The sequence below is a fragment of the Myxine glutinosa genome, chromosome 5 (assembly GCF_964187855.1).
Source record: "Myxine glutinosa chromosome 5, kmMyxGlut1.1, whole genome shotgun sequence".
In the NCBI taxonomy this organism is placed as follows: Eukaryota; Metazoa; Chordata; class Myxini; order Myxiniformes; family Myxinidae; genus Myxine; species Myxine glutinosa.
In genome coordinates, this window is record NC_136265.1 from 167,173,909 (window position 1) to 167,200,452 (window position 26,544).

General features: G+C 46.9%; 1 protein-coding gene across 1 annotated transcript; it reads right to left on the reverse strand.

Annotated features, from left to right (window-relative positions):
• Positions 1-64: 64 nt before the first annotated feature.
• SCYL1 (SCY1 like pseudokinase 1) lies at positions 65-26,499 on the reverse strand. The gene is made up of 18 exons (XM_068115627.2): positions 26,292-26,499; positions 19,751-19,891; positions 18,408-18,554; positions 18,014-18,240; positions 13,362-13,452; positions 12,597-12,752; positions 6,163-6,321; positions 5,943-6,050; positions 5,531-5,644; positions 5,223-5,378; positions 4,916-5,104; positions 4,287-4,362; positions 3,843-4,052; positions 3,432-3,547; positions 2,228-2,308; positions 1,796-2,059; positions 1,588-1,654; positions 65-1,472 (listed from the first exon to the last, which is right to left on the reverse strand). The coding sequence occupies exons 1-18, from the start codon at positions 26,400-26,402 to the stop codon at positions 1,348-1,350; spliced, it is 2,538 nt and encodes an 845-aa protein (XP_067971728.2). The 5' UTR covers positions 26,403-26,499; the 3' UTR covers positions 65-1,347.
• Between the last annotated feature and the right edge of the window lie 45 nt (positions 26,500-26,544).

Below are 26,544 nucleotides of genomic sequence, written 5' to 3' on the forward strand. Positions count from 1 at the left end.
ATGCAAATAAGTGATAAAACAAAAGGCTAATTGCACCTCAGCCTTCCAACACTTCCAGGAGATATACAATGGTCATGGTGTATTTGCACAACATCAACCCTACATAATGGAGCTGTTTCATGGTCACTTAACGATTATGAAAAGCAAATGCACATTACCCATACTCCAACAGATGAACAAAAAGGTAATGGAGGAAATGCAAAAAAATTAACTATTCCTACAGCAGGAACTTTCTTGTATTACTGGGATTGTATTACGGGTTAAAATAAATGCTATTTTTTTTAATTGAATTTTTTGGAGATCGCATGTTAGGCTCTTGTGCTGTCAAGTCTGTCGGTCTCGAGCTGTGAAGCAATAAAAGACTGGCAGTGGACAGGGAAAAATACATGGCCTGGTACTGATCCCCTTCCACTGCTGATGGATTGCAGCAACATCACATTTGAAAAGGGACCACAACCTACCCCATGGCAATTCAATTAGCAACCAAGGGACGGTGGGAAAGCATCGCATGGTTTTTGAGCACACCAACAACTGGGACCAATAACGGAAACCCAATTGGGTTTGCAAAAGTGGCAATACAGCGTTCCTTTCATTAAACTGAGGTGAAAGTTAATTTTTGTTATCAAGAACTACGTTTCCTGAATCTGAAGTGATTGATTATGCTTTACGGTCACTTCCTTTAAATTGGAGTCAAATATTAATACACTTTGCAAGATTGTTTTGGGAACTCGTTATAAGCAACCCTTTGCAGGACAGCTATTGGGTGGTGAGGGGGAGGGGGAGATGTAAGGGAATTGTCACACACTAATCAGGAAACAAAATATTTTAAAGCACAAGGGGGGCAAGAAACACCTGTGAGCATTGAGATAAAGGTGGGTGCATTTCAATAATTTAGCGAATAGATCAACTCTTAAAAATCTGGAAGTAAAATTCAGAATGTGTGTTGATGGTACAAGATGGCGAAGAGCAACGAAGAAGAAGAAAAGGCAACGAAGCCACAAATAGCTTCAGTAAGTTTCGGCAGGAGAAATTGTTTCCATAGTTTTAGCCGAAATTTTCTGTCCATTAATGTTACTTGAGGCTTCTGAACAGCATTTGTAAATAATTGCACCTGGGCATGGACTCCGGCCTTATGGGGGTTGGCTCGATGCAGAGCTGGTCGAGGCGGGCAGTGCGGCAACTGAACCAGACGGGAAGCATATCTTCCGGAAAGAACAGGAAGGAGGACAATTTCAAAGCGAGTCGAAAGATCTGAGTCCCAGTACGCAAAGGTACCGTTCCAAACTGCCAATGTCGATTCCAATGTCGCGCAGCATTGTGACCATTTTCTAGTCACGGCACATACAACTACCGTAGCTTTTGAGCGCCCAGATGTGATGGTCCCTTGTTTCCACGTCGTGCATCCCTTTCGTGCTGACGCTGCCGATTCCGCTCCTCGCGTCTCTTGCGTGCTTCCTCTGCACGGTTCACACCTGTTTTCATCACAGGCAAATCCCCATTACACCACATTGCTACTGTACGGGTGTGTGATGCCCAATGTGAAAGATTCTCGGACCGTCCGGCAAGGCAAAAAAAGCCCCAACTCACCCGCATCTTCTATCGGCTCCCAATTCTCTGCATCCCATCCACTGCATAGGTTCAGTGCATCCTTGCCCTGCTGGCGTTTACACAATCAGGCTTCTCCACTCCAAATTTTCAAAAATAAATATATAAATAAAGCAATTGAACTCACTACTTCAAAAGGTCAAAGCAACCAAATGGTCTCCGATTGAGACAACCGGCAGGTTAGACTTACCTTTTTTGTGGTTGTGCACATGGTGTCCCAGTTGTACTCGCTGGCAAGTTTCATCCCCACTTGTGCTTTGCCACCATCTCCCGTCACTTTTGGTGACCTTTCCAACGATTTATCTTCTTTCTGCACGATTTTCTCTCCCCACCCCCATGTGTTTCCGGCGACCTCTTCCTTCTCCTCTCCCCATCCTGCATCTGCCCAGCTTTTGTTCCAGTCATCATCATCAACATCAAAACTTGCACTCAACCCCACCTTGTTCTCCCTCACCTGATGACACAGCACATCCGATTGATGGATCGTGCATCATTATATCGACGGTAAAGCAAGTATGTTCAAACTGCTTTGCAGACAATAAGGAACGCCACACAAATGGGGCCAAGGTTAATCTGCTGGTTAACACAAAGCCATAATTCAAATGCTTGTGTGATCACTAACCTGACCAAAGCCAGAAGTCATGTGACTCGACTGTTGCTGCCATTGCGATCCCCCAGTGATGTTTGTCAACGCCGACGTTTCCTGTTTGGAGAATAACAAGTGAGTTTCCACTTCCGATCCAATTCTCTAACCTAAACCAACTCTCAAGGGAGGGGGAGGAGAATGGGGTGAGAGGCATACACCTCAACATGGGCTTATTTGATAGGATGAGTGGCATTTACATTAGCTCTGCATGGGGCAGAGGTGAGTGAGTATGGGTGTACAGGCAATCCCACATATATCTTAGGATGCAGAGTGGACAAAAAAGGATTTATGAGCTAGGTCGAAAATCAGGGTCGAAAAGATTTGGACCGAGGCTTTTAATTTGTGTCTTCATAGAATAAATAAATAAAATCATGGCAATCTCTTTATTGTGACATCAAAAATTAAGGGTTACAATCCCACAACGACAAACGAACGTGCCATGCAGAGCACGATACTTGAAGATCCACCGATCCACCACTCCCAAAAAAGGTTGCATTGGATACATCAAATTATCTATTTCATTATGATTAAAAGTGACTATCTTAATCAAAGCTCTGGTCAATTGGAATAAAATTGATAATTTTTCAGATGAAAATTGATATGAGACGTTTGACCTCGAGTTGACCTTTGACCTTTAAACCTCAAAATAGTTGGTTTCCCAATTTAGTGAGGCACGATGCAATTGCTGTTTAATTTTCAAGTCAATCAGATAAAAATTGATTTTGGAAGTTTGACCTTTGACCTCAAATAGTTGGTTTCCCAATTTAGTTGCTCAATATGCAAGAGCTGTTCGATTTTCAAGTCAATCAGATGAAAAAATGACTTTTAGAAATTATGAACTCAAGATGACCTCCGACCTCAAAATCAATAGGCTTCTTCCTTATGATCAACTCTACCATCCGGTTTTGTGAAGATCGGTTTAAAATTGTGACCTGTAAGTGATTGACAGACAGACTAACACATAAGACGAACCAATATACTTGAAAAATCTTAGATTTTGCAATTAACAAGACACAGCATGACCGCCTTAAACGTTAAACCACCACCAAGTATACAGAACATAGAACCAGAGAATAAATTAGAATAATCTGAAAATGTAGCTACAATAACTACACCGAGTCGCCAGGCTCTCTTGGGGTCCACAAGCTGGGTACAAAGTCCCTAAGTCAACAAAACCTACCTCGAGACTTCCCCAATCGCCATCATCCCAGCCCTCTCCATCTCCCTCAGTGTCTGCAGTCTCCTGTAAGGTTTCGGTCTCACAAACATCAGCCGAAGGTTTTGATGACTGTGGTGCTGGGGAAAACAAAAGGCCAAGGCACATGTTATTAACCAAACATGACATGACTGGTATTTTCGGAATAAATGTATAAACAAAGAGTTGGTCATGTACAGAAATCAAATACATTTACATCATATTTCAATGTCTCTTCCAAAAAGAGATGCAGTTATACAAGAACCATCATGGCCATGTACAGGAAGATTGAAGCCAAGAAGGCAAAGGGCCATCTTTCATGCTAACATTTTTGATCTTACACCTTCCGTGCTGACAGTGTAATTACGGCTCGACAGATGAAGCAAACGCTCTGACCCAGAACATCGTGAGCTGTTGTAGTAGAGTTGTCATCTGCTGGTCCTTCTTTGGGAGAGGGTTCCGAGCACGAGGCCTTTGGTGCTGTTGGTGCTGTGGTCGCCCCAGGTCGAATGAACTTCGATGTGATGGACGCAACGCCCGTCACTGCCCATCCCGCCCATCCACCAGCCACTCCTGTGTGACGGGAGGTCTCGAGCACGTCTTTCTCTGCACAGAAAAGAAGAGAAAACGGAATAATCTTGCAGACCACAGCTCAAGTTGAAGCTTAAACTACATCTTCCTCAACTTCCAATTATTGCTTATGCAATGTTAATAAAGGACCAATAGGTAACTTGCAATGATTGGACTACATTGAGTGAGTGATGAGGGTAGATAGAGCTATCCAATCAGCCTGCATCACCAAACACGACCACAAAATTCACCATTGATCTTCAAACTCACCCAATTCACTCGCTTTGCTTGGATCTTCAGAAAGCGTCTCCAACTTTCCGAGAAAGCACTTGATAGACTTGAATACCTAGGGAAGAACGGGAAGTGACCGAGATTGTGGGTATTACCAAAGTTGCATTTCGACCATCAGTTGTTCTGGTGGAAAGCTGATCGAGAGCGTAGAACCCCGAAAAACAAAATGCGATTGCTCAAACTACTGAGACCAATTAGAATTGAAGTACAAAAACAAAAAACTTTAAGACAAGTTTGATTTCATATTAAAGGTCCTAATTAAATATAAAGTTTGATTCATAAAAATCTCCATCAAATAAAAATGTTTTAAACAAAAATACTATTATTAACAAGAAGACTTCGCCAAACATGTAAATGATTATTAAAATGTCTTTATTTATATCTGAAAACATATTGTGACTGTTCTGGCTCCCAAAATACACCAGTGTAATGGACGTCACATCCGGGTAGCTCCGAGATCTGTATTGTAGAGTAGGTTTCATCAAAGATCGTGTGTGGGAAGAGATAGGGCAGAGGGAATAAATAAGGACAAAAGTTGAATGAATGGGGAAAGGGGAGGGATTGGATGGGCAGGAAGAAGGAAGAGTACAGAGAACATCACACATTACCTGGTCCCTGACAGAGCGTTCAGGGTCGAGCGCAAGTCCACATAGTACGGGCAGCACCCTGTGTGCACAGTCCTGCATCGTGTAGAATGAATGAGTGGAAGCCAAACCCAGCACGCCTGCGGCTCGGGAAGGTGGGAACGGGTCCTTGATCGCTCGAGAGAACGCAGAAATCAGCACCTTCTGTCGGGTCTGCATTGCAGAAATGAGGATCGGTCAACCGGCGGCGTCCATCATTTCACCGGATATGGGGGGGGGGGGGGCGGCGATTCAAAACAGACTGCTGTGTAATCAGGCAGAGGGCACTCACCGCTGGTGAAAGGAAAGACGCAATCTTTCCAAGGCAAACGGTTGTGTTGCAGCGAATGGGACCTTGATCGTCACGCGATTGAAGGCGTGCAAAGTGCTTCATAAGCTCAATATTCAGGTTGGTCTCGCTCAGTTTAGGAGCTAGAAGCAGCATAGACTGCCAACAGGGAATGTATTGTCATTGCATTTTCCACGAAAACAATGTTGCCATGCTAGATACAGTAGATATCAAGGCAGGCAGCAACGCAGAAGGGGAAGAAGAAAGGGAGAATATAATTATTGCGTTTAAAGACAAACGGTCTAAACCACCTTAATCGTCTGTTCACGAACTGCGGGATTGCTGTCCAAGAAACCGACTGCAACGTGTGGGAAAATCTGGCTGTTGACCGTCTGCTCAGTAAGGTATGGCACAAACAACTCCATCTGGAGAATTGGGCAGACTTCATGAACACCATGTAAAAGTAGCAAAGGCGAAACACAATATTATGACAAAAATGCTGTAAATTGCAGGAGTTGAGGAAAAGAGGTCACTTGGTAGGACGCTCAATGTAGAGATACCTGGCCCTGAATTCCACTCCTGGTGGAGTCCAATAGGACAAAGGATGGCATACTTTCCATACCCTCATGTATCCACCACCACCCACCCAACCCCTCACCCCCCTAGCTCCCCAACAATTATCTTCTCCTCCTTCAAAGCCCTGGTCTCCTCCTCATTCCAAACCTGCTGTAGGAGGCTGATTCGTGTCGCTCGGTCAGTCGAAGAAAACATCTTGACAATAACTGGAATTATTTTCTTCTGGTATTCTTCTGCAGAAAGCAGCTTCCCAAGCTGTGCATGACGTGGGGGAAACGAGAAGTTAGAAATGTACACAAAACCACAAACGAAATAAATGATCAGAGGCCACAGGAAGGTTCACTGCACGTGAGGCACTCAGGCTGACCTTAAAAAGCGGAGCGAGGACAACGGCGCCCGCACTGCCAAACTCGAATGCATGCAACAGTAAAGGTAAGACTTTGCTGCGGCAGTGCTGCTCAGGGAAAGAGTCGAGATTCTGACTCAGCTGCTTAAAGAATATTTGCTTTTCACCCGGGTCCTTGATCTGCAGGAAGATGTATATACAGCATTATGGCAAAGCATAATGGGTACACAATCATATTGGAACAATTTCATTAAAAGGAAAAACATGCACAGTGCTTTCAGATTCAGAAAGTATTCACACCCCTTCACCTTTTATTGTGTTACAGCCTTCACATAAATGGATTCATTTTAATTTTTTGTCACTGATCTACACATTATCAAAGTGTAACTTAAAAAAAAAAGAAAATAAATAAATAAATCTAATTTACATGAGTATTCAACCCTCCGAGTCAATACTTCGTAGAAGCGCCTTTGGCAGCGATTACTGCTTCGAGTCTTCTTGAGTATGTCTGCATCAGCTTTGAACAACTGGATTTCGAAAGTTTCTCCCATTCTTTCTTGCAGATTTGCTCAAGCTCTGTGAAGTTGGATGGGGAGGGTCAGTGAACAGAAATCTTCAAGTCTTTCCACAGATTCACAAATGGGATTCAAGCCTGGGCTTTGGTTGGGCCACTCAAGGACTTTCATGTTCTTGTTCTGAAGCCATTCCAGTGTTGCTTTGGCTGTATGATTGAGGTCATTGTCCTGTTGGAATGTAAATACTTGCTGCAGTCCAAGGTCTTTTGGCACTCTGAAGCAGATTCTTATCAAAGATTTGCCTGTATTTCACTCCATTCATTGTTCCCTCTATCCTTACAAGTGCCCCAGTCCCTGCCACTGAAAAGCATCCCCATAGCATGATTCTGCCACCACCATGCTTCATAGTAGGGATGTTGTTTAGATGGGTGATGAGCTATGCTCAGTTTCCACCAAACGTAGCACTTTGAATTGAGGCCAAAGAGTTCAACTTTCGTCTCAATTAGACCACAGAATATTTTGCCTCATGCTCTGTCTTTTTCGTGCCTTTTGGCAAACTCCAGGCATGCTGTCGCGTGCCTTTTTCTCAAGAGTGGCTTCCATCTGGCTACTTTCCCATAAAGCCTAAATTTGTGAAGGGATACAAAGACTGTTGTCCTTCCGGCAGGTTCTCCCATCTCAGCCAAGGAAGTTCCATAGTTCTGTCTGAGTGGTCATTGGGCTCTTGGTCACCTCCCTGACCAAGGTCCTTCCTGTCCGGTTGCTCAGTTTCTTCAGACAGCCAGCTCTAGGAAGAGTCTAGGTAGTTCCAGATTCTTTCAATTTCTTAGTGATGGAGCTCATTGTGCTCTTGGGAACTTTCAACACTCTAGAAATTGTTTTATACTATTCCCCAGATCTATGCCTCCTCACAATTCTATCTCGGAGTTCTAAGGACGGTTCCTTGGACGTCATGGTAGAGTTTCTGCTCTGACATGCACTGTCCACTGTGGGACCTTATATAGAAAGGTGAGTTTCTTTCTAAATCATGTCCAATCAATTGAATTGGCCACTCGTGGACTCCAATCAAGTTGTAGAGTCATCTCGAGGACGATCAAAGGAAATTGTATGCACCTGAACTCAATTTGGAGTGTTAAAAGCAAGGGGATTGAATATTTATTGACTAAAGATATTTCAACTTTTCATTTTTATTATTTTGTTAAAATTTCTCTTTAAAAATTCCACTAACATCATGATGTATTATGTGTAGATAAGTGACAAAAATAAATCTCAATTTAGACCATTTTAAATTCAGGCTGTAACAAGAAAATGTGAAAAAGTCAAGGGGTGTGAATACTTTCTGAAGGCACAGTATATATCAAATAGCACCTCTCCACTGGAATGGTGACCCTGAACCGATGCGACTCACAAAGTCGATATAAGCTGACTAATACTGCGGGTAGCAGGGGCAGTTCTTTCACAGACTGCAACCAAAGCCAGGCGTTCCATTTTAACTGTAATCTCTTATTTCTTAGCTACAATTCAAAATCCTCTTAAACTGTGTAATGGATGATTGATGAGGGTCGTTGTGTGGCAGTCGCCCCCTATTGGTCAGGATTCATACAGCAAGTCCTGGTGTAACACGAGTTCACAGTCAGCATTCCACTGAAGAAGTATTATTAGCGCTGAGGAAGCGCCTCTAGCGAATGACTTCCAGCCAGTGTAACGCGAATTCCTGTCACAGGAATTCTGAGATCATATAAGTGTGACGTGGCAGTTCCTGATTGGTTCGTGTTGGGGAACCCCTTCTCGCTGCCGACGTGACGTAAATTCGCGCACGCGCACTGGTGAAGCGCGAGATTCGGCCCAAGGTTCTTATTATTATTATTATTATTATTATTGTATACAAGATCGAGGCTCGAACCATGATCGAGGCTCGAAATTCCATGCCCGAACCTCAGCGCAATCCAAGAGGATTCACTTGTTTGATGTATACTACATCACTCAGCAAGAAAATTATTTTTCCATCTTTTACCATCATGATTATCATTATATAGCATGTTCCATTTTAATGTGGTTGGCTGCTCATATAGCATGCATCCTCCGCCCGAATCTTTCACAAACCGAATGGCCAGATCTGACGTTCGACTGGAGCCTGGTTGGAGGAGGAATTTGGAATTTTATCAAGATGCCAGTGAGAATGTCCACCAGAAAATGCTCACAGACAGGTCCCCAGCTGAACATCCCATCTGATAGGCTTCAGGTATTTTGGTTCAGGTCCTGATACAGACCCGGCCTATAAGTTGGCATAGAAAAAAAAAAGTTTAGCCTGGTGGAGGTATGCGCTCTACCGAGTGCCTTTCTAGTTCTCTCTGCATGTGGCTTGCAAACATGTCCGTCACAATAAATTTGGCAATCATCTCCACATGTGCAACAATTGTTAAAAAAATTTGACTTTAAAGGAAGATGGAAGGATTCCTGTAACATGGTTTTGTACCCAAATAAAACCACATTGCAAACCTCGAGACTTCTGCCCTGCCTTGACCACAATACCCCTCCACTTCCCTCTGTCCTCAGCCAACTTTGGCTGTCTGATCTCTTTCCCCTCTAACCAGATATTCATTTACTGTCTGCTGATTGGCCCACATCACCTCAGTCTTCTCTGTTGTCTATGTCAGTCCTACCGTCTCCAGACCATAAAGGTAGGCTGCATGGCTGCAAGACCCACCTCACCTCAGTCTTCTCCATACTCATCTTCAATCCATGTTTCTAGAATGCCTCCCCCCCGTACCTTCTGATCTCCCTCCTACTCTCCTCCACAACATCCAGATTGCCCGCAGACATCCTCCCCAGAATACCTTTCATGTTTACCCTCTCGCTTAACAGCTACAACACCATGATAAACATGAGTGGGCAGAGAGAGCTTCCCTGTATCAAACAGATGTTCACGCTGAACTCCTCTGACATCCCAGGACCAACCTAAGCTCTTCCTTTCATTGCTTTGTACATCACTTCCAACAACCTAACATATCTGCTTCTGGCAGTTCCATCCATCTGTGTCACCATCACCATATCTCTCGGGACAGTGTCGTAGGTAGGCATTCTCTAGATCCATAAATCCTAATGCCATTTTACCTTGCACCTCCAACCACTTCTCCACCATCTATCTCAGCATGAACATCCCATCCGTCGTCGCCCTACCCTTTATAAACCCCTGTTGCTCTTCACTGATCTCCATCTCCACAGTCCACAGGCTTCCTTATCCTCCCATTCATAATCCACTCCAGTACCTTTATGATACGACTTTGGAATACAATGGCTCTGTACTTCCCCAGATCTTGAACATCACCCTTCCTCTTCCATATTGGCACAATTAGCCCTGTCCTCCAATCCTCCGGAATTGCACCCTCTCTCATACATACATACATGAGCCTCTTCATCCAACTGACTCCCGTTGCAATTAGCATCTCTGTACACAACTCGTCAATGCCTGGTGCTTCCCTTCTTCATCCACATTAATGCACCTCCTCCTCTGTAATATCCGCTAATTCCACTTTCCTCGCTACATAACATGGAAGGTCCAGATCGCCATTACTTCCTCACAAGTTCAACAGCTACTTGAAAAAGCCTTCCCATACCTTCACTATGGCTCCCCTCCTATTACCATCCTTAATCACCATCACCACCTTCATGTCCCTGTCACAAGCCAATTTATACATCATCTTCTTCTCACCATTCCATTTCAACTTGATGTACACATCTGCTTCCATATCATTCTTCGCCTTGTCCACAGCTCTCCTTGCTGCTTCTCTTATTTTGCCCATATAGGTGGAGCAACACTGCGTCCGGATGTCCCGCAGCATGCTTGATCCTCTCCAACCTCTTCCTTTTCACCACCTACCTTCGCCACTTCCTCAATCACCATACTGGTTTATATTCCCACATTATGCACCCTTGCCTGATGCTTTCCACACAAAACTTCTGCAATTCCCCGAAACACCTCTCTGTACTTCTTCCACTCCAAACGTTCGGCTTCGTCACCAAGTTCCTCATACCTGGCCCTCATCCTCTCCTTGTACTGCACGGCAACGTTGTTCCTGCACTTCCCCCACCTTGTCATCTTCCAACCCCTGCTCTTAACTTCCCTCCTTTTCTTCATGGCATACAAACCATACAAATGCTACCTAAAATATTGTTAGTTTATGGGGGGTAGATAAAAGAGTACCATAGGAGAGGTAGAACTGTATAGGAAGTAGCATGGACCATGTAACATGAGCATTTTGATGTATTAAGTAGGGAGTCTGTAGCTTAAGGTTGTTTAATTGTGCATCATGCGAGGGATGGTCCAGTGCTTATTAGCTATAGGGTTTAAGGCTAGTTTTCCCCAGGGCATGCCTTCCCTCTGTTTTTTTTCTCTGGCGTTTTTGTGTAACACCTTTAAATTACAATAACCACTGACAAAAGCCAAGAACGAGCCGGTCGGACTAAACCCCGCCCCAATGGACCTAAGAAGGAAAAGGCCCCGCCCATGAGAGGTGGAGAATCAGAGGACAGAGAGAAAAGGCTGGCAGGCCATGCCCGGAGGTATGCGATTGGCTCTCGCGGAGAGAAGAAGGAGAGTGCGCTTTTTTTGCCGTGGCTTGGACAAGATGCTAGCCATTTTGGTACTGGAAAAAGGTGCATGCTTTTGGAGGGTTGGTGGAGCCTTTGCTGTGTTGGCAGTATTTTGAGGGAGGTTTTGGCTGTGGTGCTCTTCGTAGGTGGAGGAGGCCACAAGCAAGGCGGAGGAGGCCGTCTTCACCACTTGCCTTCGCCCCCCGGGTTTTTCATCGGCCGTAGCCATCTTTTGCGCTCCGACGCGGGAGGCCTGGACTTGGCCATTACCACCACTCTCTCTCAAAAAACCCATTGGGACAAGGTAAGTGCCGGCTAAAGAGACATTTGATTTGTATTATCTCTTCCCTGTGTGCGTGTTCGAGTCAGTGCGTGAGGTACCGCGAAGTAGGAATTGGTTTTAATCACCCTTTATTTCTGTCCGCGATTTATTTTCATTACTCCATTGTGTACATTTTATTGTCGTGTTTATTAGCGCTGAGGAAGCGCCTCTAGCGAATGACTTCCAGCCAGTGTAACGCGAATTCCTGTCACAGGAATTCTGAGATCATATAAGTGTGACGTGGCAGTTCCTGATTGGTTCGTGTTGGGGAACCCCTTCTCGCTGCCGACGTGACGTAAATTCGCGCACGCGCACTGGTGAAGCGCGAGATTCGGCCCAAGGTTCTTATTATTATTATTATTATTATTATTTTTGTATACAAGATCGAGGCTCGAACCATGATCGAGGCTCGAAATTCCATGCCCGAACCTCAGCGCAATCCAAGAGGATTCACTTGTTTGTTCATGGTTTCGGCATAAACCCGTGTGTTCCATTCAGTTAATCTCTCGCATCCCTTCATTTCCGCGCGCGCCAAAAATAACCGCCATTTTTGGGAGTCGTCTCGGAGTTAAAGCTGGTTCGGCTATCCGTCGCTGTTGAACTTGATTAATGCAACCTTCACATACACGGATTATTCTTACGAGTCCTTACGGATCGCCAACTCGTAGTCAATCACAAGCATCCGTAAATAACTCGCTGGTATCCGTAGATAACTCGTCACAACTCGTAACAACTTTTGACATGTCAAAAATCATCTTCCGTTATTTACGGATGCTTGCGATTGACTACGAGTTGGCGATCCGTAAGGACTCGTAAGAATAATCCGTGTATGTGAAGGCACCCTAACGGGCAACGCTACACTAGTCAGTCAGTTGGTAGCAGTTCAAGCTCAAGCAGTTCCCATTTTATACCCCAGATGTGTTGATGAACTTATTGCTACAAGGATCACCTGGGTTTACACTCATATTTTAATAATATCAATCCTGCTTGCCCACTCCCCCTCTCCCTTCCCACAAACTCCACACCTGAATCTCCTCCAGAAAAAGGTTTGTAGACACAAAGCTGTTATCCAAGAATCCACCTGGAAGGCGCAGAATCTGAAGGAGGTGCGCTGGGCTATGGCGTGCTCGTGGATTCGCACCAACCAACTCACGGTAATGTGTAACTAATTTCACTGGGATCTAAAATTAGAAAAGCATTACAACAGAAGGGAAATGGTGGCAGCGCATTGCGGGATAAAGGCATCATTGAACAAAAGTGGTACAGAAAAAAGAATCCAAGTATATTTGGACATTACAAGGATGAAAACAAAACTTTTAGCCAAAATGTAAAGAGCAGCAACATGGATACAAAATTTGGATACAGCAATACCCGTGTTCTCTAGCGGCTGAAGAATTCGGTATTTTTGTTCCCCAACCCTCTGAAAAGGTCGGAGACAGGGGACATTAAAATGAGCTCTGTCCGACCGATCATTTAGCTTTCATATTGCAGATATCTATTTCTCATGACATTATCTCAACATGATTACATCACGGCTGTGATTAGCTGAATTATGTTGCCATGGCAACCATCTTGGTAACTGGGCTTGTGCATGTGATATTTCAAAAACTGGTCAAGATTTAGCCTTCGTCTTTCACACAACTATTCCTCATACCATCCAAGAGACAAAGGACCTAGCGTATCGGCTCCTTGTTACATTTCCGTTGTACGTCCAACAGATCCAATACATTTGATGAAAGCTTGTCGTGAGGAAATGCAGTGGGTATCTCTCAACCTGAACATACCCTTACCTTTCCGGTGGTTTTGAGAGACGAAGAACGAGAAAGTGGTCCATTGAACACCTCCCAAATTAGGCAGCCAAGACTCCACATATCACCTGCCCTACATATACACAACACATGTCCCGCAAATTGTGAATTGATGGCATGATGAAAGGGATAGATATGGGATCAAGGATCAAGAATTACATCATTTTAAATATTATGCTTGACAGACAGCTAGGATATGACCTTTTGTTGAATGCTGTTCCACAATGAGTCAAGCAATGTAAGTAGAGCTGCATACAACTATGTTATTACCCTCGCCAAAGGAGAGGTTATTGCATTTGGGCCCATTTGTTTGTCTGTTTGTCCACAGAATGTGCTAATGTAGGCCACAAATGCCACCTAGTGGTAGCCAGTTGTACACGTTCTTTTTTTATGCCTCCGTTGACGAAGTCGCTGGAGGCATTATGTTTACAGGTTGTCCATCCGGCTGTCCGTCCGTCCATGATAGGTTTTTGTTACCGCGATAACTTGAAAATGGCTATAAAGTGTGACAATGCAACCAAGAGGTGGTTCGTGAATGCTCTGGTATTTCCAGTTGCAATCTTAGTCAATCTTAGTGATCTTAGTCAAACATAGTGCAGCTATGTATATTGAGGTAAAGATGAACTGATTCGATTTTGGTGTCACGAGGTCAAAGGCCAACGGTCAGAGGTCATGTTAGGTAAAAATCCTGTTACCGCGATAACTTGTGAACCAATGATAGGATTCTGACCAAATTTGGTACAATTATGTATAATGACGTAAAGATTAACTGATTCGATTTTGGGGGCAAAGGTCAAAGGTCAAAGTCTCTTGACCTTTGGGGGCAAAGATTAACTGATTCGATTTTGGGGGCAAAGGTCAAAGGTCAAAGTCTGTTATGGTCTATAACTTGAGAACGGCTGAAGTGATCTAATTCAAACTTGGTACAGGTATGTATAATGATGTAAAGATTAACTGATTAGATTTTGGAGCCCCGAGGTCAAAGGCCAACGGTCATGTCAGGTACAAATGTGATAACCTGAGAACAGCTGAATGAAATTAAATCAAACTTGGTACAAGTATTGTAATGATGCAACAATGTGGGCGGAGGCATATCAGTCGACGTAGTCACGTCTAAGAGTGTCTTTTTTGTTTTGTTTTTCAACCGAGTACCTCTATAAAGTATGTACTATTAGAATGTGAGTATATCTACAAAGTATGGGCCAAAGACGATACATAGCATGATATCTCAAAAAATTATGGTGGATTTGGAAGAAACTTAGTGGACAGGTTGTGTGTATTTGTGGACAAGGAAGAATCGATTCGATTTTGGTGAAGATCTGAATATAGATTCGGATATGATAATTATTTAATTTTTAAGTGATTCTTCACCATTGAGAGGTAGGGCTAAAACCAACATATAGCAGGATATCTCAAAAAGTTATGGAAGGATTTGGACGAAACCTGGTGGACAGGTTGTGTGTGCGACAAGGAAGAAACGATTCAATTTTGATGAAGATCCGGATCCGGCTCATATAATTTTTAAAGTGATTCTTCACCATTGGGAGATAGGGCTAAAAACGATACAACAACAACAACAACAACACCAACAACATAGCAGGATATCTCATATCATAGCAGGATACATAGCAGGATATCTCAAAAAGTTATGGACTGATGATTTTGATGAAAAGTGATTCTGTATTGTGATTTTCTGGTCTACTCCAAGATACAAAACGTAAACTGTTCACCTGGTGGAGGTATACTCTCTACTGAGTGCCGTTCTAGTATATCTATAATTAGAATGCGAGTACGTCTATAAAGTATGTACAATTAGAATGCGAGTACATCTATAAAGTATTACAATTAGAATGTGAGTACGTCTATAAAGTATTACAATTAGAATGTGAATACATCTATAAAGTATGTACAATTAGAATGTGAGTACATCTATAAAGTATGTGCAATTAGAATGTGAGTACATCTATAAAGTATGTACAATTAGAATGTGAGTACGTCTATAAAGTATTACAATTAGAATGTGAATACATCTATAAAGTATGTACAATTAGAATGTGAGTACATCTATAAAGTATTACAATTAGAATGTGAGTATGTCTATAAAGTATGTACAATTAGAATGTGAGTACGTCTATAAAGTATGTACAATTAGAATGTGAGTACGTCTATAAAGTATTACAATTAGAATGTGAGTACGTCTATAAAGTATTACAATTAGAATGTGAATACATCTATAAAGTATGTACAATTAGAATGTGAGTACATCTATAAAGTATTACAATTAGAATGTGAGTACGTCTATAAAGTATTACAATTAGAATGTGAGTACGTCTATAAAGTATGTACAATTAGAATGTGAGTACATCTATAAAGTATTACGATTAGAATGTGAGTACGTCTATAAAGTATGTACAATTAGAATGTGAGTACATCTATAAAGTATTACAATTAGAATGTGAGTACGTCTATAAAGTATTACAATTAGAATGTGAGTACATCTATAAAGTATGTACAATTAGAATGTGAGTACGTCTTTAAAGTATTACAATTAGAATGTGAGTACATCGATAAAATATGTACAATTTGAATGTGAGTACATCTATAAAGTATTACAATTAGAATGTGAGTACGTATATAAAGTATTACAATTAGAATGCGAGTACATCTACAAAGTATTACAATTAGAATGAGAGTACATCTACAAATAATGTACAATTAGAATGTGAGTACGTCTATAAAGTATTACAATTAGAATGCGAGTACGTCTATAAAGTATTACAATTAGAATGCGAGTCCATCTTCAAAGTATGTACAATTTGAATGTGAGTACATCTATAAAGTATTACAATTAGAATGTGAGTACGTATATAAAGTATTACAATTAGAATGCGAGTACATCTACAAAGTATTACAATTAGAATGAGAGTACATCTACAAATAATGTACAATTAGAATGTGAGTACGTCTATAAAGTATTACAATTAGAATGTGAGTACGTCTATAAAGTATTACAATTAGAATGTGAGTACGTCTATAAAATATGTACAATTGGAATGTGAGTACGTCTATAAAGTATGTACAATTAGAATGTGAGTACGTCTATAAAGTATGTACAATTAGAATGCAAGTACGTCTATAAAATATGTACTATTAGAATGTGAGTATGTCTATAAAATATGTACAATCAGAATGCGAGTACGTCTATAAAGTGTGTACAATTAGAATGCAAGTACGTCTATAAAGTATGTACAATTTGAATGTGAGTACGTCTATAAAGTATTACAATTAGAATGTGAGTACATCTATAAGATATGTACAACTAGAATGTGAGTACGTCTTTTAAGTGTGACAATGCAACCAAGAGGTGGTTCGTGAATGTTCTGGTATTTCCAGTTGCAATGTATGGATGTGAGTTATGGACAGTGAAAAAGAAAGAGAGGAAGTAGATTAACAGTTTTGAAATGTGGTGTCGGAGAAGAATGTTAAAAGAAGAATGTTAAAATTTCCACGGCCTGGAACAAGAACAAACAAATTGGTGCTTGAATAAATTAGGCGCGCTGATGATAAAACAGAAACTCATACTTTGGACACATCATGCATGGAGACAACTAAAGTCTGGTGAAGTCAACCGCTCGGTTGGGGTTGAGTGAAGAAGAGGAAGAGGCAAACCTTGTAAGTGCTGGATGGATGGGGTAAAGGATGCAACCAAACTGTCTCTGCCAGAGCTTTGGGAAGCAGTGCAGGATAGGAATGTTTGGAGAAATCTGATCATGAATGTTACCACAAATCGGCCACGACTTGACTGAACTAGATAACCTCTTCTTGTTGTTTAATGGCCAAAATTATTCCCACATTATTGTGGGGTTAGCAAGGGGGAGGGTTTTGGTCCAAGTCTTTCACGAACCGGCTGGAAATGCCTGACGCTTGATTATGTCGTAATGGCAGGAATTTGGAATTTGTTCAGGGTGACGACATTAGCTCGCCTACTCTTCGTGAAGGGCAACGTGGGTCCTTTAACATCCACCAACTAACGGCGACAGATAGGGCACCCAGTTTAACATCCATCCGAGGGACGGACAGTTATGGACAGTTATGGCACACACATTGATGAATCACCCTGCCTGAGAAACACCGGGATGACAGTTTATAGCTTGGCCGAGATGCAAATCCAGGCTCGACAGCTTAGAGGCATGTGTGCATACTTCTAGGCCATCTTGCAAGCTCTACAATGAGATAACTGCATTGAAAATTTCAAAACGCATAGGTGTGTCTTGATTTATTGTGAGTGTGTCATTCCTATAAAATTTTGAACACCGCTCATATTACATGTCGTTAAGAAAGATTCAATCCTTCAATTTCAGTTTAATTAAACTCCACAGGAAAACAAATCGAGGTGCAGAGAGCTCAAAGGTGAGGGCTCGCCCAAATGAGCTATGCTTCCATCTGGCCTTAAAGGGAGGTTGTCCATCCAAGTGCTGTCTGGGTTCACCTCTGCTTAGCTTCTCACATCTCAATCGATGAGGTATAATAAACCTAAAGCACCATCTCACACTATTGCTTCACTTTCCCGCTGACGTCTCAAAATAAAAATTGAACCATATTACACACCCCTTACCATTTCTTTGTCCCCTTACCATTTCTCTCCGAGGAAGCGTCCACGGGAGATATCCAATTCCTCGGGAGGATTGTATTTGTCGAGCGCAGGCAAACCACGTGACGGTGGGAGTTCATTGCCCACTAAAGGAAAGGCATATTCCAGGCCGCTCAGCTTCCAGTCCCCCGCATGGTCCACAAACACAGAACCCATGCTCATGTTATGATGAACCAGGCCACAGTCCTCAATAAGGAAGCACAGTGCCTTCTGTCGGGAGGAGTTGAACCAAGAAAGCGGGTAAAAGATATGCTAAGGCACAGCATTAATGAAATCAAGGCGACACGATAATTGGCATTTTCTCTGTTCTTCCACTTTCTCCAGCTACTTCATGATTCGAGTTTCCAATGTGGACTATCAGTGAGCAGGATACTTACCAAGATCTGGTGAATGCCCCATGAGATGGCAAGCTCGCCAGGTGGCTCTCCTGCTGTCACAACCTCCCCTTCTGTCCCTCTTGAACCCAAAAGAGCAACTCCAAGGGGTACCACAGGTTCAGTAACCACATGCACCATCCTGTCCGTCTGCAAACAAAATACTCCTGGACTTCAACTGCACAGCATAGATTCAAAGCTGACAAACTTTATGAACCTCTATATGTCATTCATTATTCAACAACAGAAAATAATTGTGGACCATATCCTGTTGCCAGTAGTGAGGCGATCAAGGCTCGAGGAAGATTGAAGCGACAGGAGTTTAACAAATCATTTTAAATACAATGGCAGTAGAGCAAAGTAGTTCAGGATTATTAAAAATACATTTTCAGTGATCTGGGGTTCTTGGGGAGTGGAAGGATGGCCTAAAGGTAGGTACACTCACCATTAACCCTATCTGGGCTGGGAGGGGGGGAGGAGGGAAGGAGAAAATGCTCAACGCCCCTCCATCCCCCCCACAAACCCTCCACCAACCATTCAGCATTCACAGCTCATCTGTAGCTGATGTGTCGCTGATCAATATAGGTCATCCACAAAAGTGGTTAATTGGTTTGAATGTCGACCCAACTATAAACTGTCATCCTTGTGTTTCACAAGCATGACGATTCATGAATGTGTGCGCCACCCCTCAGATGGACGTTAAATGGGCGTCCTGTCTGCCGGTATTAGTTGGTGGGTGTTAGAGACCTCACGGTGTCCTTCGTGAAGAGTAGGCGGGTTATCGCCAGCACCCTGAACAAAGTACTAATTCCTGCCCGAACTACTGCTGCAAAGGCAATGGCAAACCACCCAGGATAACTGTTGCTCAGGAAGCTGCTTCGGCAGCACCGACTCTCAGTGAAGAGTATGGTACATCAAAGAGAAAGAGAGGTTCTTGGGAGAGCTCATGCATATGCTACATACAGGACAAGGAGATCAAGAGACTTCACTGTACTTTTACACAAATTACAAGATGAGTGGGCAACTGTCAAATTAATGCAATGTGTAGAATTTGAACCTGGGAACCTAGCATTCGGAGCGCTGTGCTCAGATGGTAGCACAAACAGGCCATCGGGGTTGTAGATTTGTAAAAAGTCTGAGATTGATCAATTTTCTTATTCTCACAAACGCCGCACAGAGCTGCTCGTTGAATCACTTTTTAGGGCATGCTTACGGCACTCAATGGGAATGCCAAACAGGCCAATGCAAATTAGTATCGCTCATAGTTCCCACCCAAGTCCTATTTCAACCAACTAACTGGTAGATATGGGGAATAGTAAAGGAAAAGAAAATGCAACGAAACCCACCTCAAGTCCATCTATGAAAGTGAGCACGCTGGGGTGCCGCAGTCCCTTGAGCCTTTTGAAAGCTGCTCGGGCCGAGTCTAACCGTGTGTCCGCAGTGTCCTTTGCCTCGAAGACAAACACAGAGACTGGGTCTCCAGTGGCCTGGGGTGTGAAAAGTCAAATAGATTTGTGAATTTCTTTTTCCTTTTCCTGTTTTTGTCTATTTAACAGTACCAAATCTACAGCCTTACTTGAAAGGTAAATGATTGACATTCATGAACAAAATGCATTTTCCGATCATCTTTTTGCAAATAATTTTACCAAACTATCACCATTTCAGTTTCTTATTTCAGTGTTAAGCCAGAAACTAACAAATAAACCCTATTATAATCCCATTCAGCAAATGAAAATCTAATGAGAAGAAAAAAGCCATAAAATGTCATAGCGCCGTGGTTTTAGTAATTTTGCTGAACGGAATTAAAGGCCATCAGTCGGCCATATTTGGTCAAATTACAAAACAAAATCTTCTGCATATGTTTACTCTCATGTATTGTCTTTGTGCCAAGTTTGAACAAAATCGGTCCATGCATGTCGAGAAATGAGTGGGGACATGTTTAAGTAAAAAAATGGCCGCAAGTCGGCCATCTTGGATCTGATCTTGAAATTAAATGACGTGCATATGTAAGCCATCATTCATTATCCGTGTGCGAAGTTTGAACAAGATCGGTAAATGCATGTCCAAGAAATGGTTGAGGACGTGTTCAACATTGGGTTTTTTTTACAACTAAAATGACCGCCAGTCAGCCATCTTTGATAACATCGAGAAACAAAACGATGTACATATGTATACCATCAGGTGTTGTCTTTCTGGCAAGTATGAACAAAATCGGTTAATACATCTTGTTGGTTGTTGTCTCCATTTACGGGGTCTAATAAGGTGGAACAGAGCCCTCCCAGGTGTGTGAGTGTGTGTGTGTGTGTGTGTGTGTGTGTGTGTGTGTGTGTGTGTGTGTGTGTGTGTGTGTGTGTGTGTGTGTGTGTGACGTTTTTGTGATCAACTTTTAATTGCAAAGCCTAGTCAATGACACACGTAAGGTTTTGAGTCGATCGATTCGGGGGATAGTCTTTTTTTAAGGTTTTAGGTTAAATCCAAGATGGCTGCCATACCACGTGACCGATAACGTCACAATTAACATAAAAAATTCTGCATGGGTGTCAATCCTACACTGCAAGTTTTGTCTCAATCGAACATATGGTTGCTGAGAAAAACGAGGTTTAACCTGTACGGACGGAGGGACGGACGGACGGACAACCCGAAAACATGATGTCTCCGGTCACCTTCAGGGGCGGAGGCATAAAAAGATTACTTTACCAGCTTTAGACATTGCTGGAGAAGACTCATTTATCCTTACCTGGAACCAAAGGTTTATTATCCTTACCTTCGTAACCGTTCAACGGAGTCCAAGTATTTGACTTGAAAAGAGTTTGTTGTGGCGGACACGAAAGCCCACTGGCGTGGTGTCATCATTCCGCGCACGAAGTGGGCGGCGGCCATGCCCGAGGGGTAGGCGTGGCCTCAGGATGTCACTGACCACCCGAACCCGCCACAGCCATGGCAACCAACGCGGTAGCGATAAAGCTCCCCGAGTTCTGGGAAGCTCAGGCGGAGATCTGGTTCCTGCAGGCCGAAGCCCAGTTCAGGCTTCGCCGCATCACGGCGGACGAGACACGCTACTGCCACGTGGTCGCCTCCCTCGGGGCTGGCGCGGCCGCCCACGTCGTGTCGGTCCTGAGGAACCCACCGGCCGACGACAGGTACGAGGCGATCAAGCGTCTCCTCCTCGCCACGTTCGGCCTCACGGTGGACGCACGGGCCGATCGCCTCTTGGACCTCCCCGAGCTCGGTGACACGTGACCGTCGGTCCGAATGGACCATATGATGTCGCTCATGGGCGACGAAACCCCGAACGCTCTATTCTGGGCGTTGTTTTGACGCCAGCTGCCGGCACGAGTCCGCCTCGCGTTGGCCGGTTCCGCGACAACGGAACCCCGCGCGCTCGCGGCCGAGGCCGACAAGTTCTAAGCAGCTTTGGACACGCGGGCGAGTTTCGGTGCGACCGTAGCGGCTCCCGAGCCCGAAACTGCTGCGGGTGCCCACCCCTACTACGCGACGCACCGCCTAGCCGCTGAACCTCCTGCGGGTGCCCACCCCTGCTCCAAGGGGCGCCTCGTGGCGGCCGCCACGCCCCGCCCACCACCACCGCGGAAACCACGGCCTCCGGCTTCGCCGCAAATCTGGTGCCATTTCCACGCTAGGTTCGGCCACGAGGCTCGGCAATGTCGCCCGCCGTGCTCATTCGGCAGGTCGGGAAACGCCCGGGCCGGCCCTCGGTCGTGGCACTGAGCGCCGGACAATTAAACAGCCTCCTGTACATAACGGACACCTTATCCGGGCGCCGTTACCTGTGCGACACGGGAGCGCAGGTGAGTGTCGTTCCCGCCAGTACGTCCGACAAGCAGACCGCGGGCCGGGGCCCCGCGCTGCTTGCTGCCAACGGTACGCCCATTCGCACGTACGGAAAACGCTGCCTTTCTCTGCGGTTCGGAGGGCAGGTTTTCCGATGGTCGTTCGTCACTGCCGACGTGCCTATGGCACTGCTCGGCGCGGACTTCCTTTGTGCCAATGGCCTGTTGGTCGACGTCAAGCACAGCAGGCTTGTCCAGGCTGAGACGTTCAGCTCGCTCGCTTGTGCGCTGCCCGCCTCGTTGAGCAGCTCACGGAGCGGCTCATCGAGCGGCTTGCTGAGCGGTTCGGTTCCGGCCAGGTTCATCTGCACGCTTCCGGCAGCGGACGAATTCACCCGCCTCCTCGCCCGTTTCCCGGCCCTCACGAGGCCCACCTTCTCGGCGGGGACCATCAAGCATGGGGTGGAACATCACATCCCCACCACCGGGCCACCGGTCTACGCCCGGACACGCCGCCTCGAGCCGACGAAGCTCGCCGTAGCTAAAGCGGAGTTCACTACGCTGGAGCGGCTCGGCATCGTGCGGCGCTCCGAGAGCGCTTGGGCGTCGCCGCTCCACATCGTGCCCAAGCCCGGCGGGGGATGGCGACCGTGCGGGGACTACCGCCGTCTCAACGACGCTACCACCCCCGACCGCTACCCCGTCCCCCATATTCAGGACTTTTCCGCCCGCTTGGCGAATATGTCCTTCTTCTCGAAGGTGGACCTCATACGCGGTTACCACCAGGTCGGCCGGAGGACATCCCGAAGATGGCTGTCATCACGCCGTTCGGTCTTTTCGAATTTCTTCGGATGCCCTTGGGTTTGAAGAATGCGGCTCAGGCGTTCCAGCGCCTCATGGACAGCATCTTGCGCGACTTGGATTTCGTCTACATCTATCTGGATGACATCCTCGTCCTCGCGCGTCCCGCGAAGAGCACCTACACCATCTCCGCACGCTCTTCGAACGTCTGGGCCAGCACGGCCTGATCGTGAACCCCGCCAAGTGCCGGTTCGGTGTCGCCGAAATCGACTTTTTGGGGCACCGCGTCACCAGGCACGGGGCCGTCCCCCTACCGGCCAAGGTGGAGGCGGTGAAGGGGTTTCCGCGGCCCCGCACGATCAGGGGGCTCCAGGAGTTCCTGGGCATGGTAAACTTTTACCACCGTTTCCTGCCCCGCATCGCCCAGCTCCTGCGCCCCTTGCACGAGGCCCTCCGAGGGAAGCCGGGCAAAGGTGACGTCACCTGGACCGAGCAGATGGACGCGGCGTTCGTGGGCGCGAAGCTCGCCTTGGCTAACGCCACCATGTTTGCGCACCCGGCGCCCGATGCACCGATCGCCCTCACCACCGACGCCTCGGACTACGTGGTGGGCGCGGTGCACGAGCAATGGGTGCGTGGAGCTTGGCAACCGCTGGCGTTCTTCAGCCGGCAGCTTCGCCCGCCCGAACGCCGGTACAGTACCTTCGACCGCGAGTTGCTCGGGCTCCACCTGGCGGTCAGGCACTTCCGCCATCTGCTCGAGGGCCGTGCGTTCACGGCCTTCGTCGACCACAAGCCACTGGTGTTCGCGATGGGCAAGGTCGCCGAGCCGTGGTCGGCCCGGCAGCAGCGTCACCTCTTGGCCGTGTCCGAATACACGACGGACATCCGGCACGTCGCGGGGAAGGACAACCCGGTGGCGGATTGCCTTTCCCGGTCCGTTGCCCATGCGGTCCACCTCGGCATCGACTATGCCCGGATGGCGGCGGACCAGGCCCCCGACCCCGACGTCCAGGCCTTGCGGACCGCCGTTACGGGCCTCCGCGTCACCGAGGTGCCGTTCAACGGCGCGGGCACGGCCCTCTGGTGCGACGTCTCCCTCGGGCGGCCTCGCCCCATCGTGCCCGCGGGCTGGCAGCGCCAGATTTTCGACTCCATCCACGGCCTGTCCCACCCGGGCACGAGGGCCTCCCAGAGGTTGATCGCCGACAAGTTTGTCTGGCATGGCCTCCGGAAGGCCGTCCGCGGCTGGGCCAGGACGTGCCTCACATGCCAGCGCGCGAAGGTGCACAGACACACCCAGGCCCCATTGGCCCCGTTTGCGGTGCCGGAACGTCGGTTTGACCACGTTCACGTGGACCTGGTGGGACCTCTGCCCCCCTCGCGGGGTTTCACCCACGTCCTGACCATGATGGACCGCACCACCCGGTGGGCGGAGGCCGTGCCTTTGGCGTCAACGATGGCGGCGGACGTCGCGCAGGCGTTCATCGCCACCTGGGTCGCCCTGCTCGGCGCCCCCTCGGACATCTCGTCCGACTGCGGCCCCCAGTTCACCTCGGAGCTCTGGGGGGCGGTCGTGCGGGGGCTCGGGGTCCAGCTGCACCGCACCACGGCCTACCACCCCCAGGCTAACGGCCTGTGCGAGCGGTTCCACCGCTCGTTGAAGGCCACGCTCCGGGCCACCCTCCGCGACGGCGGCTGGGTCGACAGGCTCCCCTGGGTCCTGCTGGGCCTCCGGACGGTGCCCAAGGACGACCTGCGCGCATCCGTGGCGGAGTTGGTCTTTGGACAACCGCTGCGGGTGCCGGGCGAGTTCCTCCCCGACCCCACGGCACCTTGGTCCGCGGCGCAGGAGTGCTCCGCGCTGCAGGAGACCGCCCGGAGGTTCGCCCCGGTGCCGACGGCGCACCACGGGCACCCACCCACGCACGTCGCCCCGGAGCTTCGCACCGCGGAGTATGTCTTCGTCCGGCACGACGCCCACCGGACACCACTGCGGCCCCCGTACGACGGGCGTTTCCGCGTGCTGGAGACCGGGGTGAAATACTTCACCTTGGACATCGGCGGTACTCCCGACCGCGTCTCGGTGGATCGACTCAAGCCGGCCCACCTCGACGTGGACCACCCACCGCCGGTGGCTCGGCCCCCGCGTCGGGGCCGCCCCCCGGCGGGCGGACCCCCGGCACCGCCCAGCACCGCCGGCACGCCACCCCCCGGTCCGGCACCCATCCCGGGTACAGCCGGGGGCATACCAGCTGGTATCCCTGCACCCCGGACGCCAGAGGGCGCTTCGGCCGGGTCATCCATTTGCCCCGCAAACTGGCCCTCCAGGTGCGCGGGAATTCTGGGGGGGCTCGTGTGGCGGACACCAAAGCCCACTGGCGTGGTGACATCATTCCGCGCACCAAGTGGGCGGCGGCCACGCCCGAGGGGTAGGCGTGGCCTCAGGATATAGCCCGGAGCGCGCCAGTGCTACAGTGACCTCTTGTCAATAACGACACTTTTGTTTTAACCGCGTTGTCCGCTTCCTCCTTGGTAGCAAGTCGCGCGCGTAGCACCGCCCTTCATTGTTAAGAATTTGGAGAGCATAGAAGACTGGAATGGTTTGAAAGACAGACTGTAGTACAGTATTTGTCCATGTTAGATCTCTGCAGAGGCATTTGCTTTGACATCTCTTCTTTGTCCATCAATGTTGTGGCCCATTCATTTTTTTTAAACTTTACGTTTGAATCAACTTATTGTTTTAACGGTCACACTTATTCCACGTTTTTGTGGGGTTGGCCGGGGTAAGCTTGCCCCCCCCCCCCAAGTCTTTCACGAACCGGCTGACCAGGCCTGACGTTCGGCTGAGGTTAAGGCAGAAATTTGTAATTTGTTCAGGGTGCCGGCGATAGCTCGCCTACTCTTGGTGAAGGACACCGTGGGATCTTTAACGTCCACCTGCTAATACCGACAGACGGGACGCTCGTTTTAACGTCAGTCTGAGTGACGTCACACACCTTGATGAATGATGAATTACCCTGCCTGTGAAACACCAGGTTGATAGTTTATATCTGGGTCGGGATTCGAACCCAGGCTAGACAGCTTAGATCTAGATTCTTGAGCATCCTGTCAGCCCTTTTACTTTTAAATTAACCCCAAATTGTAAGTCTCTCTCATAAACGAGTCTACAAAAAAGGAGAACGCACCACGTCACTAGACGTGCTTTACATTGTATATATATTGCAAAGGTAAACAAATCATAAGCGAGCAATTTCCACGTCATTAAGGTGTCCAACAGTCGTAAAATGAGCACCTTGCGCCGCCCGTGATGAAGGCTCCATATCGAGTAGCCGTCCAGGCCACAAGTCCGAGTCCCGAGCTCCCAAGCAAGATCTCGACACGGATCCCGTGAGAAAAACCACATCACTCTCACGCGTACACACGGTCACACTTACGACGGTAACGTAAAACCGGGACGGATTCACAGCATCATCGCCGTACTTTACGCCAACGTCGCAAATCCAAATGCCGTTTACGACGTACGTCGATCACTCATCGCGCTTTAA

What these genes read in the sequence shown, in the direction of transcription:
- SCYL1 (XM_068115627.2), bottom strand. Translation starts at nt 26,402, where the DNA reads ATGTGGTTTTTCTCACGGGATCCGTGTCGAGATCTTGCTTGGGAGCTC. An exon ending in TTCATCACGGGCGGCGCAAG is followed by an intron (nt 19,892 to 26,291) that starts GTGCTCATTTTA and finishes TTCACACCCCAG; the next exon opens with GCCACTGGAGACCCAGTCTC. An exon ending in CGTCTTTCCTTTCACCAGCG is followed by an intron (nt 5,105 to 5,222) that starts GTGAGTGCCCTC and finishes TCTGCAATGCAG; the next exon opens with ACCCGACAGAAGGTGCTGAT.